At 38.7% G+C, this 19,113-nt stretch overlaps 1 protein-coding gene across 1 annotated transcript; it reads right to left on the bottom strand.

Annotated features, from left to right (window-relative positions):
- Positions 1-9,788: 9,788 nt before the first annotated feature.
- CDPF1 (cysteine rich DPF motif domain containing 1) lies at positions 9,789-18,349 on the bottom strand. The gene is made up of 3 exons (XM_010178363.1): positions 18,237-18,349; positions 15,910-16,021; positions 9,789-9,938 (listed from the first exon to the last, which is right to left on the bottom strand). Exons 1-3 carry the CDS (start codon positions 18,347-18,349, stop codon positions 9,789-9,791), a joined length of 375 nt encoding a protein of 124 aa, XP_010176665.1.
- Positions 18,350-19,113: the final 764 nt, after the last annotated feature.

Below are 19,113 nucleotides of genomic sequence, written 5' to 3'. Positions count from 1 at the left end.
GTACTTACTGTATTGTAGCACGTTTGAAGACTTCAGAATCTTAAACCTTCACTGCAAGAATTAAGTAAGATTGGTAAAGGGAGAATATCAAACTATGATTCTTATTTTACTCTCAACATTTGTTTCTTTGCAGGCCCGCAGGCATGGCTAGACACCAGATAAATTACAGGTTTAAAAGCAGATTGGTATTTATCCAGGTGATGGTCATTAGCAGAGGTTTTAGTGTCAGATATATTTAGTGTAAAATGTTGAAGCATAGGCCTCAATTTTGGTGACCAGCTGGGCCAGGATAGAAACAATAAATGCACATGCACAAAACTCTCTCCTCTCCCCTGTTGTCAGTCAGCAACAGGAAGAGTAGTTATGTTACAGCTACTTCTAACACTTAATTAAGAGAAGATTGTTGGTCTTACCAGGAAACAGCAGATGAGAAATGGGTTGTCTTTTGTGTCCTACAACACTACACATCATGCCCTCATAAGAACGAGAGGATTTTAGCAATGATGCTGCTTTATTCTTCAAGTCAGCCGTGTTTCACTAAGGAACTGTGGGGTTTAGCCATAAGACATTGAGCGTTGAAATAACTGATACACAATATTGGTTAATCAAAAAAATGGTCAAAATATCAGCCATTCTCTAATGACATACTGAAACTCTAATAGCCAACTGCTTGAAGTTCATAGTCTAAAAAACAGTGTAAGCTGAAATTGTTTTCCCCAAAGCTCAGATTTATGCAAAGGGCAAATTTAAAAGTTGTGTTCCGTAGTTTGGGTGTATTGAAGTTTCTCAGGAAAATGAGACACAGTGTGGACAAAAAACCTTTTTCTTGCTCTTATTCTCAAAAGTGGCTAAAAATATTTTATTGAAACTTTTAAAAAAATGGGAAATTTAATAGTAGATACTTAGATTCTCAGCAAAACTATAAAGAATTGAAAACAGCATAATTCAGTGAAAAACAACGTTCAGCTATATTAGCAACTGCTTGTAACAGGTTCCTATTATCAGCATTAGGAAAGTGTGTTATTTGCATTTTTCCTGTTCCAGATCCATTTCGTTCTGTTATTTGAAAACCAGCAAGCATTTTTTTTACTAGTTCTTTGGACACTGAAGTTTGATTTCTGTTTTAAATTAAGTTGGAGACCTTGAATAAAAATTAAAAAAAAAAAAAAAGGAAAGAACACATCTCTGAATTACAGAAATACAAACAAGATCTTAAAACAGCCTAAAATTCGGGATAAATTCCACTGCCAGCACTGCTGCACCATGCACATACCCACAGTCTCTTCAAAGAACGACAAAGAAGTTCTTAATTTCTACATACATTACACTTCTAACGAAGCTACTTCAGCAGGTGACTACAGCAGGCTTTTGACAATTGGTTTTCAAAATGACTAAGTTTCCGTTCTGGGGCTTTTTTGTTGGTTTTTGGGGGTTTTTTTTAAGTTTGCAGTCTGAACTAGTTTGAGATATATTACTGAGGAGCCTGCAGCGTCTCCACCTTGAACAGGTTATCTAATATTTGAAAATACCCATTCTATGGAGGGAAATAAAGTGATCAGATTTTAGGATTAAAAATTATTAAAGATTTACTGGCTTGTTAGGTAGAGCTTTGATCTGAGTCTTATCAACATAACTTAATTGTCATAGCTCTGAAGAACTCTGATTAGCAACTAGGTACCCACAAAGAGCTTCAGATAAGAGACAAAAGATGGATAGAGAAAAATCCTAGGAAACAATGTCACGAATTAAGTTTTCAACAAAACTAGAGCTTACTCATTTTTGAGGGTTGTTTTGGGGGTTTTATTTATTTATTGGGATGCCCTAGGTACTTTGACAAAGAGGAAGAAACAAAAAAAAAGGAAGGTTTTATGTCAAGTGTTAGAGAAATCTGATGTTCATTTTTATCTCCTTAAATATTTTCTTTAAAGGTGTACTGTCTTCAGTGTAACAGCACACAACTGCCATTTAAAAAAAAGGTACTTTGTACAACCTTAAATTTCATAGTCCCACTTTTATTTTAAACACAAATTGGCTGACAATAGGTAGGAATGTTTTCCACTTACAGAAATTGAATCTTTCTTTGCATTTAAACAAATCTTTTTTATTTAATTGCCATTTCCATGTGCCTTTGTGCTTTGCTTCTAGCCAGCTGCTAGAAAGCTGAAGTGTTGCCAAAGAGCATATTTTTGCATTATTTCTGGCCCGCACAGATTTAGGAAATGCCAGCAGTTGCACTAAGTCCGTTCTCATGAGAGAGCTAGCACAAGTTTGCAAATCAAAGAGCTTATAATAAGCATCTAAACATTTGTTTGTTTATTCAAACTGGTAAAATGGGGAGATTTTATTCATCACGAGAGCTGAGTCACATACTATTAAATCTGAATTCCCTCCTTATTTCTAATGGCAAGCCTGGATGATTTATCATCTCAGGCACAGCAGTTGGAGGTTACACTGTAGCTGCCTGTACTGTGTCTGAAGAGGGACAATTTCAGCTCCATCTCTCCTTAATAACATCCCTGTTACTGAGTTGAAAATTTGCAACTACATTCAACAAATGCATTTGCAGCTGTTTTGATACTGCTTAAGCGTAAGGTCTTACAAATAATGTTCTTTCCCTGAAAACCCTAATCCTTTAGAAAGTGTTGCAGTGTAAGGTGTAGTGTGGTATCTGGTGCTTGCTTATATCTCAAGTGCTTTCTTGATAATCTGTTGCATATAATTTTGTTTTTATCTAGGTTTAATCAGCTTTATTATCCTTCTTTTACTAGAGATTTAAATTATATGTGGGTTTGATCTAAGATTATTGATATTGTTATGTATTGTGGGATTTTTTTAATTTAATGTAATACCATTCATGTTTCAATTTGTAAAATATAAGAATATAATTGCAAGATATAAACTTTCACTAAATTATATTACAGAGGTGCTTTAAGAAAAATATGTAAATTATTTAATTTAAATATTTGTTTCCTACTTTATCTTGTGAACCCTTTTGTACAGTGAGAAAAGATTAACTATTATGGGGTAAGGATGATGGGGCTGAAGTCAAAGACAAAATGCTATTTATTCCTGTCTGGTCTTTATTACTATATCATTTGTGAAGAAGTATCACAAATGCTGCAATTTATCAGTGTTTGGTATTGATAAATGTAACAACATTTTAAAATATATTTTGACATAGAACATAGACTTCCTTTTATTTAATTGTAATAAAAGTAAGTCTAGGTGAGGAAGAGCTGTAAGGAAGAGCTGTAATCCCAAAATCCAGTCAATACTATTAACACTTTAACACAAGTTCACCAATATGAAAGACAGTTTCTAGAACTGAGCTCATCTTTGCTTTACAGCGTGGTAGTTCGTTTTCCTTAAAAGTCTGAGAAGAGAGCGAAAAAGAGCCAGATCCTGTTAGTACTCCATTACTGGTATCTTCTGAGGAGCTGACTTGTGGCTTATTAGAAATAACAACGTGCATTCAGGAGTATTTCCTGCTACCTGCACTGAGGTCGATCTGCAGTTTTTATAGATGTATTTTAAAACTATGTAATTGGGCCGATGCAAAACAAAATGTTGAAATGCTGTTACTGGCTTTTCTATAGGTGTTCCCTCTATGATTTAAAGAGAGATTAATTCAGAATCTGTTCATAGGGATTCTGTGTCCTGTGATTCAGGTGTGACAATCTGTGCCTATTTTTTCCTGCTAGTTATTCCTGAGATAGGAACAAAGTTACTTTTTTAAGGTATACCTTTTATTTTGCTATAGTCAAAACATAGCATCTGGTACAAGCACAAATGTTCCAGCAGCGATTTATATTTACTGCATTTTATTTGTAATAGAGAAAATTGTATTTCCCCAAATCACTGCAACTTGAAATTTTCACTTGATCAGTGTCACCATACAGGTATATTGTCTACTAAAATGTTTGTGTCATGTTTGTAAAAGCTGTACTGGACTTTCTTGTGGCAACCTACAGCTACTTCTTTTCTCAGTTTCATGGGCAAAAATGAAAAAAAAAAAAAAACCCTGTAAAAGGTACTAACAGACATGTCACTTTGCACTGTAAATATGTGGTACAAATTCATTGTTATCTAAGCCCATCCTAGGGCAAGGGTATTTCCTCTGCTCTTTTCTCTCATGTGCTTACAGGTTTTTAAAATATTTTTCAGCTCCTGAAGCTGTTTGGATTTTGGGGGGTTTTTTGTGTTTTTTTTTTCTTGAACTCCTTTGTTGTGTTAGTGTCAATCTTGTCAGATTCCATTGCAAAGATGTTTCAAAACAGAATTCCTTTTGCAAGGACCTCAATTTCAGAGGAGTTGCCTCTGCCCAAGGCATAGGCTGCATGCACAAGAGAGATTAGTGTGATTACAGGCTGGGCCTTAAATAAGGACTGCGAGATCAGGCATAATGTAATTAAAGTTGGGTTTCAGTATTTTGGTATATTTTTTCAGGTTGGATGTGCAGGTACAGTAATCCCTACTGTGGAAAAGACACCAGCTTTATGATCAATGCAAGAGGTTTTCATGGCATTCTTTACACTTGAAAGAAAAAAATAATGGGAAAATGGGAAAATCCTAACCACCCGAAATATTGGTGACATGCAAGTGGTGCATGCTGCTCCTGCTGTGTAGGAGTGCAGTATAACCATTCAAAATCTGTTTGTGATCTGCAACAGGGACTGTAAGAAGGTTAGCAAATCATCTGCTGGATGATTCCCATGCAAAGAACACCACAGAGAGCTGTTCACATCCAGCTGGGTTACCTCTGGCTCATTCAGATGCTCCAGGTGTGTGTTGCCACAGGTAGCCTAGGATTGGCCTTCGTGGAGTGACAGTGCCTTTGCCCTCCTGTCAGGAGCGGTTGTTGCCGGTGCTGTGTGCGTGGGCAGGCAGGTGTCGTCTGTGGGCACTCACCAGCGGTGTGTCTGTGTCTGTGGGCACTCACCAGCGGTGTGTCTGTGTCTGTGGGCACTCGCCAGCGGTGTGTCTGTGTCTGTGGGCACTCGCCAGCGGTGTGTCTGTGGGCACTCGCCAGCGGTGTGTCTGTGTCTGTGGGCACTCGCCAGCAGTGCCGTTCAGCAGAGGGGTACGGAGCCAACACTGGCAGGGTGTGCGGTTGGTGGGAGGGAGCTGCTCCTGATCAAATCATCCATCCCACTCGCTGGGGAAATGAATCCCATGGGATAGGTGGGTGTGTGAAGCCCTGGCGCAATCTCAGTAGCCACAAATACTTCCCTCTGGTTTCAGAAGTGGAAGAACATTATGGCTCTAGTTATTTCTTTAGTAGTAACAAATCTAATCAACATTTTAATATTATGGATTTCAACAAGAAGTCCCCTTTTAACAGTTTTGACAAAGTCTGTTTTATCAGATGAGCTGCATTTCATATTGCTCCTGCTATTTCACAGCTTTTACAAACAGTTGCTCTGAATTTCTTTAGGAATGTAACACAACCGTTTAATTACATCATGCTGTTAAAACCCTTTATCACGTCTTAAATTGTCTGTTACCTGATACGACACAAAAAAGCCCATTTTTGTTAACGTTGCCAAACCCTAATCACTAGAGCTAATAAGTGTTTAATTCAATCAAGATATCAATATTAAAGAGGAAAAAAACCCAGATAACTGTTTTGAGTCACCTGTGGTTTTAGGAATATTTGTGTACGTTTTATTACAGTAAATACGGAACTTAGAGCAGACATTTCTTGCAGGGTGTAGTCAAACCTAATTCTCATGGAATGATTGTTTCCCAGTAAAACACCACTAATTCAAGCCAAGTTCTCAAGTTTCTTTCTGTCAGAACAATGCAAATGACATTTTCGAGAAAGAATGGAAGCCCTGGTCTTACAGGGATTTATAGGAAAGACAATGTCTCTTGCACTTGTGAATGTAAAAGTTACATATAGCTAAACAGGATGATGCATTCTTAAATGTTACTAGGCTACTGATCTAGGATGAAAACACTTGAACTAAACATTTTTCCTATTTTTTACATTCTGATTTTTTTTCCGTTTCCTTTAAAAATAAGAGGTTGAATTCATAGTGTTTGTATAGAGACAGGTAGGAACCTATGTGCTTTAAAAAAAAAAAAAGTCATCCTTTAAGATTGAATGTAAACACAGTTAATTTGAAATACAGTTTTGCCTTAATGGTTTTAAAAAAATAAAATATTTTTAAAAGTTAATTTAATGACTTGTGCTGATCTTTTATTTCCAGGAAAGTAATTCACTCCAATGTCATGGTTTTGAGACAAACATACTTGTTACGCTCTGCTGGCTGCCTCTTGTATGTTCTCAAAGCAGCTGCCGAGTCCCTCGCTCAATGACTGTGCACACATGAACAACTTGTATGTGCACAGGAGTAGTTCTGTTCTGCGCTCTTGTACAACCACTTACCATCTCCACTGATAGCTTGTGTAAATGTTTGCAGAAGCAGGACCTGGGGAGCGTGGGGTGGTGGCACACCTGGGAACACCGACGTCCCTTGCTCCTTCTGCGATAGTACCCGGGGCATGAACGTGTGTTTTTGTGCTGCTCTACTGTAACTAGGAGCTGGAGTGATTTTGCCTTAACCTGATTTGCCTTTGTTTGGTATACAAGGCCCTGCTTCAGAAAACACTTAGCTGCTTAACATTATACTGGGAGTAATCATGCTGATTGTTACTAGTGAACAAGAGTGGATAAGCAACCTTGGTGGGATTGGTGCCCAGATTTTTTGGGTTAGCATCAAATATCTGTTAACAAATTGTATTAAGTATGTTTATTACATCATAAGAGGTGTGTATTGCAAGGATCTTTTAAAGGCGGAATGATATTTGAAGCATCTTTAAAGTGCTGATGCTTATAGATTAACTTAGACATGCCTTTAAAATTATGAATGTATGTGTAACATACATATATACATTGCATATATAATATTTTAATATATTTCATCAGTTTGTCTGCTGACCCACTGTCCTGCTGTGTCCATCCATTCTCATTGACTGTATGACCAGCTTGAGAAGTTTGTTGAATTCAACAAGCATTGAACACACTTCTACATGAAGTGTAGCAGACTAATTAATTTGATGAGCATGGCTTCAATTAAATCAGTTGGGAAAATGTTTCACAGATGATGGTTTTCCTTCAAGAATCTGGGGATTTATTAAGCTAGTAAAAGAGTGCTGAAGCGAAAATCATAGCAGAGGGTTAAGAATAACGTTTCTTCATCACTGTGCTCGGAGGCATTGAAGGCCTGATTTTGAGGACCAGAAAGTACTGGGAGAACCTGACGAAAGCCAACTGTAAAGGCTCTGTGTATTCTGAAGAGCAGAGCTCATGACTTACAAGTTTGGGCATGATGGCATTTGGTCTGCAAAAATCACATCTATATGAAAAACATTATGATAGAGACCATAATGCCCATGTTTGATGGGAGTATGAGCATGTGTAATACCTGTTTTAACAGCTAGGCACAGATAATAGTAATCCTCGGTCATTGCAGGAGGTATCAAATTGCATATATGTCAGCCTTCTTTCCTAAATTATGGACCAGAGATGACAGAACACATCTGATGATCCTGGGCTACTGAACCACTTTGTGGTACTTGCTGCAAGTATGCTTTTCTTCACCTAAAAGGTACACAAAACTAGGTGACTGTGAAGCATGGGTATCCTTAACTTGGCTTCTTCTGTTGTACTTGAGATAAATAAATGAGCTGTACTGGGCCACATTAAAAATCCTGTAGTTACAGATCCTGCTCTCTCCTAATACCGAGTCTACTCCCCCCCAGTTTAACTTAGCAAGTACTTAGAGGTAGGGTCATTTCTGAGGGCTTTAAATGATGCTTATATCATGATGGTAGAAGATGATTTGAATATGATAATCATAGATGATTATGAATAAATGAATTAACTGTATTTTTCTTAAAGGGCACAGAGGAGGTTGAACAGGAGGGAAAAGAGCTCAGAGACACCAGATCCTTCCCAGCACATTAGTGGGGGCATCTCCCCATCCCAAGATAGGGTTGCATGTCATACAACCTAAAGGCACATTCTAATTTAGATAGGGACTGCACTAGCCAGGCTTTTAAAACTTACTTTGAACCTAAGAGTTAAGATACAACCAGATGCAAACATATGAGATACAGGAAATAATAAAATGTTTTAGAAAGACATTTGCTGGTATAAACACAGAATGGGATCTCACGTAACTACGTTGCTTTTTGTCAGCTTGGTTATGACTACAATTCTAAGATGGAAAAACGCAGTGATTCTCTTTCTAGCATCTCTCGCTCTTGTTACAACTCTTTTTATTTTTTAGCATATGATATGCCTGTTATTTGTACAGAGCAGACAAACTACAACTTTTAAACTCTGTGCATGGTAGTGAGGAGTCTAACATAAAACTGAAATTTAATACCACCCATTCTAAATAAGGTTAATATCAATTTATTTGAAAGTATAGTCTCTTGTTACTGCAGAAAGGAATCAGAAATGTTGACTTCTAACATGTATCTTTTTTTCCACAAATAAAGATGTATATGTATTTTGTGTCTTAAAGTACCTAGAGCTTGAAAAGAGTACTAACAGGTTGTTGCTTCTCTAGTAACTGCAAGGAATTCCAGTCCCCAACAGAGGACACCAATATACTAGGTTCAGAGGAAAAAAAAAAAAAAAAGAAAAAAAAAAGTATTTTAGGGCACTCAAATGTCCTGAAGAACTAAAACCTACTCATTGAAATCATGTTGATTTCTCTTACCAGACACATGGTTCATTCTACTAAAATGATAAAGTTTAGATGTTGACATACGACAAACAATGCGGATAGAAGAGTTGAGAAAACAGATGTTAACCAAGGCATTAACAGGTTCTGTTAATGACCAACAAAAGCTTCAGTAAATAACTGCTGTTTCCCTAACAATTTTTTTACCCTTTTTTGACTGAAGCTGTGTCCTTAGCTGCAGTTTAATTGCCCAATTCAGAAAATAATTGAACTTACTAACTGAACTTTTCCATTTCCAGATGAACAGATGTGAAAGTGAAAAGGAACTAATATTTACTTGTAGAACATAAACTAGACGTATTAAGGGTCCTCTCCTATTGCTGACTGATGTGAACTGGAAGACTGAGGAAGACTGAGTGGAAACAGACTGCAAGTGCACATGACTTGTAAGTATAATTTTTTTTTTTTTTATTATATTGGTATTTTATTACAAGAGCACCTACCTTCAGCAGTCTTAATGCTGTGATAGTATTGAGTTTATAATCTTGAAGAACCTAGCTATTTCTATAGATGTCTGACATTTTCTCATAAGTTTTATTTTAGATTTAAAAATAAAGCTTTTAATTCCTTGCTTATTGTAATCTTATCAGGACAGCACTGTCAGGTGAACAGTAATTGGTGTATACTGACTTTCTTGGATGTATACTGAATTAAGCGAGATAAATCTGTCTCAGATTTTCATAACACTGTAGGAGTGTCAAGAACAACATTAAAATAACAAATGTGAAAATTTGGATGTGGTTCCTATGCTATACACTGTTCAGTTTTTTACTGCTTGGGTTTTATGTGGTGACAACAGGCTTGTCTGCCTTTCTTTCTGGCTCTTCAATACCTTCAGGCCATGCTGCTGGCACTGCAATCGCTGCATGATGACGTTTGAAGCAAGGCCAGTTGGAAGGAAATGTGTTACTGTATTCTGTAGTAGCAAGCTGATGAAGGTCACTTCTTTAAAAGGAGCAACATGATAGTCTCCAAAAGGAGAGAGGAGAAACCCCAGCCAAAGAACTGTCTCTCTTGGTCCTTCGGTATTTACGTTCTTGTATCCCTTTTTTTACAGGAGGAGGATTTTGGTTGGGGCTTCTTTTTATCCAGATCTTCTTGTATTTCCAAAGGAAAGGCCTTTAGGTTTTCATTCACACAGGGAAGGCAGAACCTTTTGGAGTAGAACAGACTACATTCCTGTAAAGAAAATAACATTATTAGTAGGATACACAAAATGGAACTGCTTAAGTTCCAGTCTCATTAAACCACACTTATATCTATATTTAGAATTCTTCTAAATTAAATTCTTCTTCTAGGTTGGAATATTCCAGCAATTTTGCTTCTTCCTATTCAATAATTCTCACATCTGGTTTGAGCGAACTGAGTGAAAAATAAATACAGTCTGTAACAATCGCTAACAAATCAACTGTCATGTTGCTCCTTTTAAAGAAGTGACCTTCATCAGCTCGCTGTTACGGAGAACAGTAACACATTTCCTTACAATTGTCTTGTCCTTCAGGCATCATTCATGGTTCTACTGGCACAATCACTAAAATCCAAACAGGATTTAAGGGGTAAGCTGGAGCTGGTGTTGCCGATGGATTATTCGTGGAGAGTTAAACATGAATAAAGGCATCAGCATGGATGGATCAGGACAACTTTTGGGGAGCAATGGATTCCAGGGGTTTTATTTAAATAGCAAAGTTTTCCTCTAAAGCTAAATCTTCATTTAGCTTACAAAGATTTCTGCCTCCTGGGAGGATCTTCTAAATGCCTGCACTGGCATGTTGAGACTTGAAGTCTCAGAATGCTCTTCCTCGCCAATCTCCACAAAAATGGCCTGAAGGCCAACACAAGCACAAAGAAGATAGGCCAGGGGCTGTAGGCTCTCACAGACTTTAGCTGCATCTTTTTCCACAACTCCCTGAAAAAACAACTCTTCGTTCTATTAATCTATGTGCTTGTATTGCCCTAGGTGAATACTAAAAATTATAAATATTATATAAATATCATAGAGCTGCCCAATAAACAGAATAGCTAAAAGAATTTAATTCATCTGAGACAATTCAACTGAGATTTCATCCATTTAACTACCTTTACCTTGAATAAACGTAGTTGCTGATTAAAAACAGAACATACATTGTACCGAAAGTTGAGCTGAATGTCGCTTCTCTGAATTCTCGATGGCAAAGTACAAGAGCTGTTGTGCACAAAGAAAGTATTTCCCCTGACCTTGAAATGGAATGACACTATGACCTGGCATGTTTTGTTCAGTTGATTTGGTTAGCACGTGTTACAGACCCAATATTTATCTTTCACTCAGTTAGCTCTAACCAGGTGTTAGTTATTGACTAGGAAGAAGCAAAACTGATGTAATATTTTTTTATCTATTTGCAGTACAGAGTTTGGACAACTGGAAGAGCAGCTTATTAATGCATTATTCCTTTGCCCTGCGGTGAGACTGAAGCCCATGGTTCTCCTGGTGTGCTGATCACTAAATTCCAAATAGGATTTAATGGGTAAGCTGGAGCTGGTGTTGTTGATGGATTATTCTTGGGGATTTAAGCATGAATAAAGACATCAGTTCATATGGATCAGGACACCTTTTTGGGAGTAATGGATTCAATGCATTTTACCTAAATAGCAAAGTTTTCCTTTTGCCATGGTCATTTATGACTGGCCTTTCTCTGGGGGCTTGGCTTGGATATTTCTGTGTTGCTCTTCTTGCTTTTGTCTCCCATGTCACTATCTGGACTTCAGCAGTAGATGCAGCAGATCATGATATCAAAATCACAATCAGCCTGCCTCTGTGCACCTTTCAAGCCCAAGGAACAACTTCTCTTCATCTATTGTCCTTTTCTGCACTGACTGCCAGGCCCCTTCATATTCAGAGCTAGTGTGAGGCCTTGGTCTCTGAAAGTCCCTGAAACTGGATTTCAGTTGCACAACCTCCAGAGCCTGTTGTTTTTTGTCTCTTGGTATCCTTAATACTTTAAGCTGCCAATTAAAAATGGAAGATTAGAGTTGAAGTTTGCCCTGCTATTCCCGTTTGTATTGCAAAATGGCACCCGGCTCCCCCTGCCTTCAGGTTAGGTTTGTGGCTCCACAGCCACGATGAACAGCACCACTGGTTGCTACTGGGCAATGACAAAGGAGGGGAGAGGTTCTTCCCCTGTTCTGCAGATGGGGAATGCTGATGTTAAGATGCAGCTCCTCACAGATATACAGGTGCTCAATTTGAATTCTTTTAGCTGAAATGAGTTGACAGCTTTTGCTGATTTTGGCCAGTGGGGCTTATGCAAATCATGAACATGAACCATTGCACACCTGGGTGCTGGGTCCACATACCCTTAGTCCTGTTCTCTGTCCTGGCATTGTTCAGCCTAGCTGTTGTTTTAAAGCCCTATGAATTACACTTATTTTGTATAGTCAAGCCCTTTGACCATTATCCTGATAGGCTTCTGGGTTTAATCAGATAATTCTTTAATATGTTTTACGCCTTCCATGACCAAGGCAGGAGGGGGCTATTTCAATTTCTAACTTAATAGTCCATTTCAGGCAAAACTGAGCTGCCAAAACATACTGCCAGAGTTTATTTCTCTTTTCACATGGTTAGTGTCTGAAAGTAATATATCCAGGGAGATTATCTTTACCACACTTGTAAAGGAAATTCTATGTAAAGGAAAGGATTGACCTCACATGACTGAAAGCTGAGTGGAAAGTAGCTGCAGTATTACGTTTATCAAATAATACCTACAATCGTGTCCAAGGTCAGTGTTTAGTCACCTTCTGCTGAGGTAAATGATAAGGGATGAAACTTGCTCCCTTTCCTCCTTTCTTCTCCAAAGGTCATGTCTTTTCTTTTCCTATGTTTAGTAAGTGTTGCAATAAAAAAGAAATAACTGTTGTAAATGACTAATATGGTCAGATTATATCATTTCCTCTTCCCTTTTCTGAAAGGGAAACAGGAAGAAGGGCATTCGACTTTCCTAAGGACTTTTAAAAGCATTTTTATTATCTTCCTTTTTGTGGGGTTTTGACATGTTTTAAGGCACTACAGATAATCATTAGAATTATTTCCAGTTGGACTGGAAATAATGATACTTACCAATACACTGTGCTAAAGATTGAATCAGTAGGTTGACTGAAGTTAACTGTGTGAGACTTAAGAGAATGTTTGAAGTGAGTTTATGAGCCTTATACAGAACAGCTGCTAAGCCTTGACTTTCATTTGCACAGCAATTGTAAGGAAAGACACTTCAGCTAGCATGGGTTGTCTCATGAAAAGCCTAAAATCTGATCTGTATCTAAGGCTCCTTAGATACAAAAGATAGCAAATTAAATCCAATCCCTTTGCCAAATCTGAGGTCAGAAAAGTCTTAATTTTGCCACAGGTTAGTCTGGTTATTCTGAATTAACAGCAACCTTTTCATTTGAAGCAACCTGTCACTGAAAACTTTCCATCAAACTGGTCCAGCTCCTTTGCCAAAGAGGCCCCCTGATTTTCTTCAGCTTCAATTCTTATGACATTATGGAAACACTCAGTGTAGGGCTGAGTTGATCTACTTGGGTCAAACACAAGCAGGAACCAAAACCAATGCACAGAGATATTATCCTAACTGGTGCTCTCTACTGCCTTGGATAAGTTTTTACTTCTCTGGACTTTTAATTTTCCCTACTTGAAAGAGGAATAGTATGTGTTTACCTACTTTGTGGTGTGGGTGTTTAAAGCACTAATTACCATTTCTGCAGATCTCTTTCAATGTTACCTAAGCAGTATTGCTAAATACATTTTGAAACCATAGTCATTTGTGTGATTCACTATCTGGCCTGGCTAGTTTGGTATGAAATTTATTCTCAATTATTTACAATCAAGGTTTTGCTTTCAGTGATACCATCGGGGGAATCTTGAAGACTCAGATAACAACAAGTGAATGATTGATATATTTCTACAATAGCCAAAATAGGCAGGAATGTAAAAAAGATTAGAAGAGGCTTATATTATCTCACTGCTAATATCCTCTTACATTGTTATGCCTTAGATTAACTGAAACAATTATTAAATATTTTAAAAGAAACAGCCCCACCTTCACTCAGAAATGCCCACTGTGCAGAAAGATACTGACAGGCTGAAACTCTGTATTTCTGACAGATTTAACCACCAGACTTGAAAATATCTGCTGATTCTTTCATAAATTCAAAATACTTCATTTGGGAATGAAAATAGGCAAATGTGCTCAAGTTTGCCCAAAATGTGTCTGAGTTGCTAATCCTCTGCTTAGGGATAAAGGAGGGATAAACCTGACATGTCAGGGCAGGAATCAAGCTCGTAAGCCCAAACTATCTGACTAGCTGCACTTGCCTCTTCCTCTGGCTGTGTGTGGGAGTGAGTCAACTACCAGCCAAGACAAGGACATTGTCACTAGATCTTGCTCACATGTGAGCTCTGACTCCACACAACTGCCTTGAGCTACTTGGCTCTGGAAACAAGAGCCCAGCTATCAAAGACGTAACCAGAGAGCACTGGCACGTCATCTGACTCCCATGTAGACCTCAGGTAGTTCCAGAAAGGAGGGGGGAAAAAAAAACAACTCAGTTGCAATCTCTGGTCTCACCTTTTGGTGATTTTCATTCATTTAAATGACAGAAGATACTTCAGAAATAGGAAACAAACCTAATCAGAAGAAAGGGGTTATTGCACACTGTTCTTAGGACAGTGGACCAAATCCATCCTTGGTGATAACTCCCTGCAAGTCAGAATAGGAGCCAAACTTGTCCAAGCGTGCCGCTTTCCTTTTGGCTGTGTCTGGCAAACCCTATAAATTTTGTCAGTGTAATTTGACCCTTTGTTTTGCTCAAGAAAATTTCCTCAAGTCCTCACACAGAAACTGCCTGCCATTGGCATAGGAGCTTTCTCAGTCGCCCAGATTATGTCACCTCATGCTCTGAGGAGTTCAGAGGTATTACTTTGTCCCATCAGAACTGTAACTGAATAATAAACTTAACATAAACATAATGAAAAAAAAAAAATTCCACATCTTCACAAAGTCTTTAACAGGTCTGCCTGTTTGTTTTAAAACTCCTGCTACTAGCTGCTTTCAGTAAGGATCATGTCACTGGAGCTCACCTTTAACCATTACAATTAGAGAACAGGCTGAAAAGGTTGAATTTGAAAACTACTAAAGATGACACTTCAGACCAAGGTGTGCTCTCACACAGGCTATGAGCTGCACTCTACATATAAGCACATTGGGATGGCAAACAACCACTTTGACAGAGAAGGCTGGGATCTGGTTGCTATTGGGGCAACGGTGTCTGGTAGAACAAATACACATCGTTGTCCGTGTAAGCAATCAGGTGACGTCTCTTCATGGGCTGAGTCATGCATAAGTCCTGACTACTGCATGAGTCCCAAATCTTATTCAACCACAGAACTGTCCTGCCAAGGGAAAGGAGTGGAACCTAAGTTTTCTCTGTTCATTGTACTGCCTCAAAGAAGCACAGTACAGCCTCCGGACACTGATAATTGTGTAATAACTTGTCTTCATTTTTGCTTTGAACTCACAGCAAACAAAGAGACCAGTTCTGCACTGAGGAGAAGGAATTAAGACAACTGTAATTTTACAGCACCTTTCTGAACCGCACTCAAATTTCATAGCTTTAAGGTTACCTACCAGCTGCTACTCAAATTCATTCTTCTTCAGGGAGCTACCATAGCATTGCACAGCTCCCTTTTCCCTGCTCACTTTTCTACATTAGCTTTTACAAAGAGGATGGCAGCCCAGTGCTGTGGATGCAAACCTAACAATCCATGAACATTTATATGCCCTTCACAGAAAAAAAATTACTGTTGGTATAGTACGATCTACTGAATCTCAAAAGTCTTGAAATGATTCTCCCTTGGATTTTCCTGTGCTGAGAAAGTAGAAAAGAGCACTCGTGTTTGTGAGGCTGGACTGTCCTCATCTGTAAACAGAATACTTCAAAGTTGCTGTTCATTTTCATTTAATACAAATAACTTTATCTGGGGGAATCAACAAGAACATACAATTAAGTTTCCCCTAAAAATAGGCTGTTTGGGTTTGCATAGGTTAGTCTTTCTCTAACAGGTCACCAGGACTGGAACAAAAAAAAATTATTGAAGAAGCTTGCTCTGCTTGTTACTTACTGTACCAACACACACTGATCTGCTGCACAAACTGCAATGAGACCCAAGGATGAGGAATTTCTCCTTGTCAGGGGTGAAAGGATCCTTCATTACATAGCATTCTTCCAAAAGCCTGTGAAGAGAAGAATTTCAGGCTTTTAAGGGTAGATTTCACAGTAGGGGAGAATTGGAATGGGGAGGCTGAAAAGGTATCAGCCCTTTCTACTTGATTTGCTTGGCCTGGTGTTTTACATGAGGCAATGTAGCAGCTTTGCAGCTCCCTTCCCCTTCAAAACCAACATGGTGGCTGCCTTCAGCCCTATACTGCACTTTCTATCTGTCTTCCAAAATTAGGGCAATTGGTGATCGTCTCAACATTGTCTTACTAGGTTTTTCTCGGTGCTCTACCTTGAAGTATTTTTTTATCTTCCATTTTTATGGCAGGCACTCCTTTGCATGGCCAACTTTAGTACCCTGTAAAGTTCTCATTTCAATTGCACAGCTTTATGTTAGAAGTTCTCTTCCGAAGCTGTGTGCATGTGAGTGTAAAATAGAAAGTTTTTACTGCTCTTAGTTATGTCTCTGCTGTAAAGCTAAGATTCACACCTCTTGCAAGCAAGAGCTACTAGAACAGAACATTACAATGACCTGAAATACGCTTACTTTATGTCAGAGACTGTACTGTTTGCTTCAGAGTATTAAGGGCATTTATTTGGCAACCTGCTTGGGAAAGACTAAGGCCCTATTCTTCCTGAGAGATCCAGGCAAAATTATTACAGAACTCAGTTGGGTGTCTGTCTGCACAGGGCACCCTGCAAGGCCGGCTTATCTTGGACTTAAATCAAACTTGGATTCTCTAGTAATGTGGAGGAGAATAGATATTTAAAAGTTATTCTGTTAACTCATACTGCCTTCTCCTTGTCTACATACCTGCACACATCTGTGTGTGTATTCCTTTTTCCTTTTCCTCTCTACTCGAACAAAAAAATTGTATGGTTCAAGCCTTCCACTGTTAGGAAAGATCCAACACATTAACATAGCAGATCACCTTGTCAGCAAGTCTCCTAGTGTAGAAAGACTGGATTACTTTTGCAAAGCTCCCCTTGCAAGATTTACAGTCTTAATGTAGTCATCATCAGTGCAGAGACCTGGCCATAGTACATGCCTTCATGTCTGGCATGTTTCCTGCAGCATTGTATTTAAGACATGAGTAGACCAGAAAGTAAGCCACTAAAGGTAGTGTGCGAAGCTATTTCTTATATGCATGTACAGAAGTGTTATGCTTCAGCATTAGTCTTTTGCTTTTTGAATCTCAGCAATCCAAATAAAACCGAGATGTTAAAACTGAGCTTGGATAACCTGAAGTTAAGATGTGTGTTCAGCTTTGATTCAGACTATTTATGAATGGACCTGATAAAAGGTGGGCCATTGCTCTGCTGAGTAGAAGAGGGAAAACCAGTAGCACCCTGGGATTTGGAATTATAAAAATACAGCTGCCCAAGGAAAACAGATCTGATCTCAGCCCAAGCAGGTGGTGATCAACAGCTGTTTCTATTATATAAGAAACTAAGTTGTCTTAGTGAGGTGAAATGCTGAGTACATGTCTGACTTCCAGTTCCAGTAAGTTCCTAACCATGTCTCTCTGATGGGTTCGTTGACCGGGATGGCCTCAACAGAGCTACTCATACGTTTAAACCTAAGTGCTTTGTTTTATGGGGAGTTTAATGTCTGCAGACAGTCGTAACTGCATAGTTTCTGGTCAAACTATCCCTACTTGGCAGAGATGTAAAAGGCTTCAGTCTCCTAAAATCTAAATATGTACTAAATTTCCACACACTTTAATGTCATACAACCTGCCAAAGAATTGTCCAATTCATGCAAAAAAGCATTGCTGTTCAAAACTCTACATCCTGTCAAACAGCTCTTAAACAGTGTTTTTACCATATGTATTTAATTCATGCTGTGTTTACATGTTGCCCAGCTGACACAGCTGTGAGTAAAGGGTTATTCCCAGAAATGTTAGGCTGACAGATGACAGTATTCTAGTAAAAAAGTTATGGTATAGGTAAATACTAGGGTGGCCAATGGGGTTAGGAAATAGGTTAAATAAAAATCTTTGCATGGTATTGAAGCAGGGCAGGAAAGTTGAATTTTGTCTTTGCTATCAATGCTGACAATTTTTAACATTTCTTCCCTTTGGAAAAAGAGGGTCACTTTAATTAGCAAGCCTCATATTCAGGGGTAATGTGGCATGTTATCGGGTTCATGCAGTGCACATTGTTCCACAGCACAAGGCTTCTAATGCTCATGGCATAAATGGAGTCTGTAATGTGAAAGACACTACTTACACAATACAGCGTGTGTTTGGGGGCTTCTGCCCATAGTACGTGTATGGAGCTGTTAAACCACACAGCTGACATGTGAACTCTCCTGTGGGCTGAACTTCTTTGGGAACATCCATCTTGAAGCTATCTACAAGAAACACAAAAATCTTTTAGCTCCAAAATGCAGTACTGGGAACATGTCTGCAAGGAGATTAAACTGATGTGGGACTTCTGGCTGTTCAAATTAATATCCAATGGAAACTGACTATTTTAAACCTTGATTAGTAAATCTTTTCTCCCAAATCAAGTTGGTTTCCCAATGTCCCAGTTAAATTTCCAAATTCCTTAGATAGGTTTAGAAATTGCAGCCTAAGAGCCTAACTATAAAAGTTCACCTATTAATTCAATATTTGATCCATAAAATAATTTAGGTAACAAAGTATACGGCTGTGACTGGAAAACCCTTTGCTCAACCGAGGCCTATGCTCGCCAAGTGCTTCCCAGGAAACAACTCCCTGTCTGCTGTGCAGAATCCCAACCCAGTTCTGCGATGCCTGTCTCCAGCCACAAACTGCAAACGGAGCTGTCAAGGGGCGTGGGACCCCGCTCAGGAGGCAGGTCCCAGAAAGGTAAGTGCTGCAATGATTTACAGTCTTTTTCTTTGTTTCTGATTCACCTTCAAATAGAGTTTTGGGAGCTTAACCCTGGCTCCCTGTTTGTATCTGGCTTTCTATGGAAATAAGGCTGATGTAATGACCCTGTGCCTAGATAAGGTGTTGTGGCCTATTCAAGCCATGTAGGACAGAGGAGGAGGTACCTTCAAAAAATTGTAGGCCCTATAACTGTTATGAAAACAGGCAGAAGAGGGAGGCTCTGCTTTATCCTCATAGAGGACACCTAT

This window comes from Antrostomus carolinensis, unplaced genomic scaffold, assembly GCF_000700745.2.
Source record: "Antrostomus carolinensis isolate BGI_N321 unplaced genomic scaffold, ASM70074v2 scaffold22321, whole genome shotgun sequence".
Classification (NCBI taxonomy): domain Eukaryota; kingdom Metazoa; phylum Chordata; class Aves; order Caprimulgiformes; family Caprimulgidae; genus Antrostomus; species Antrostomus carolinensis.
This window is presented reverse-complemented; position numbering and strand designations above follow the sequence as displayed.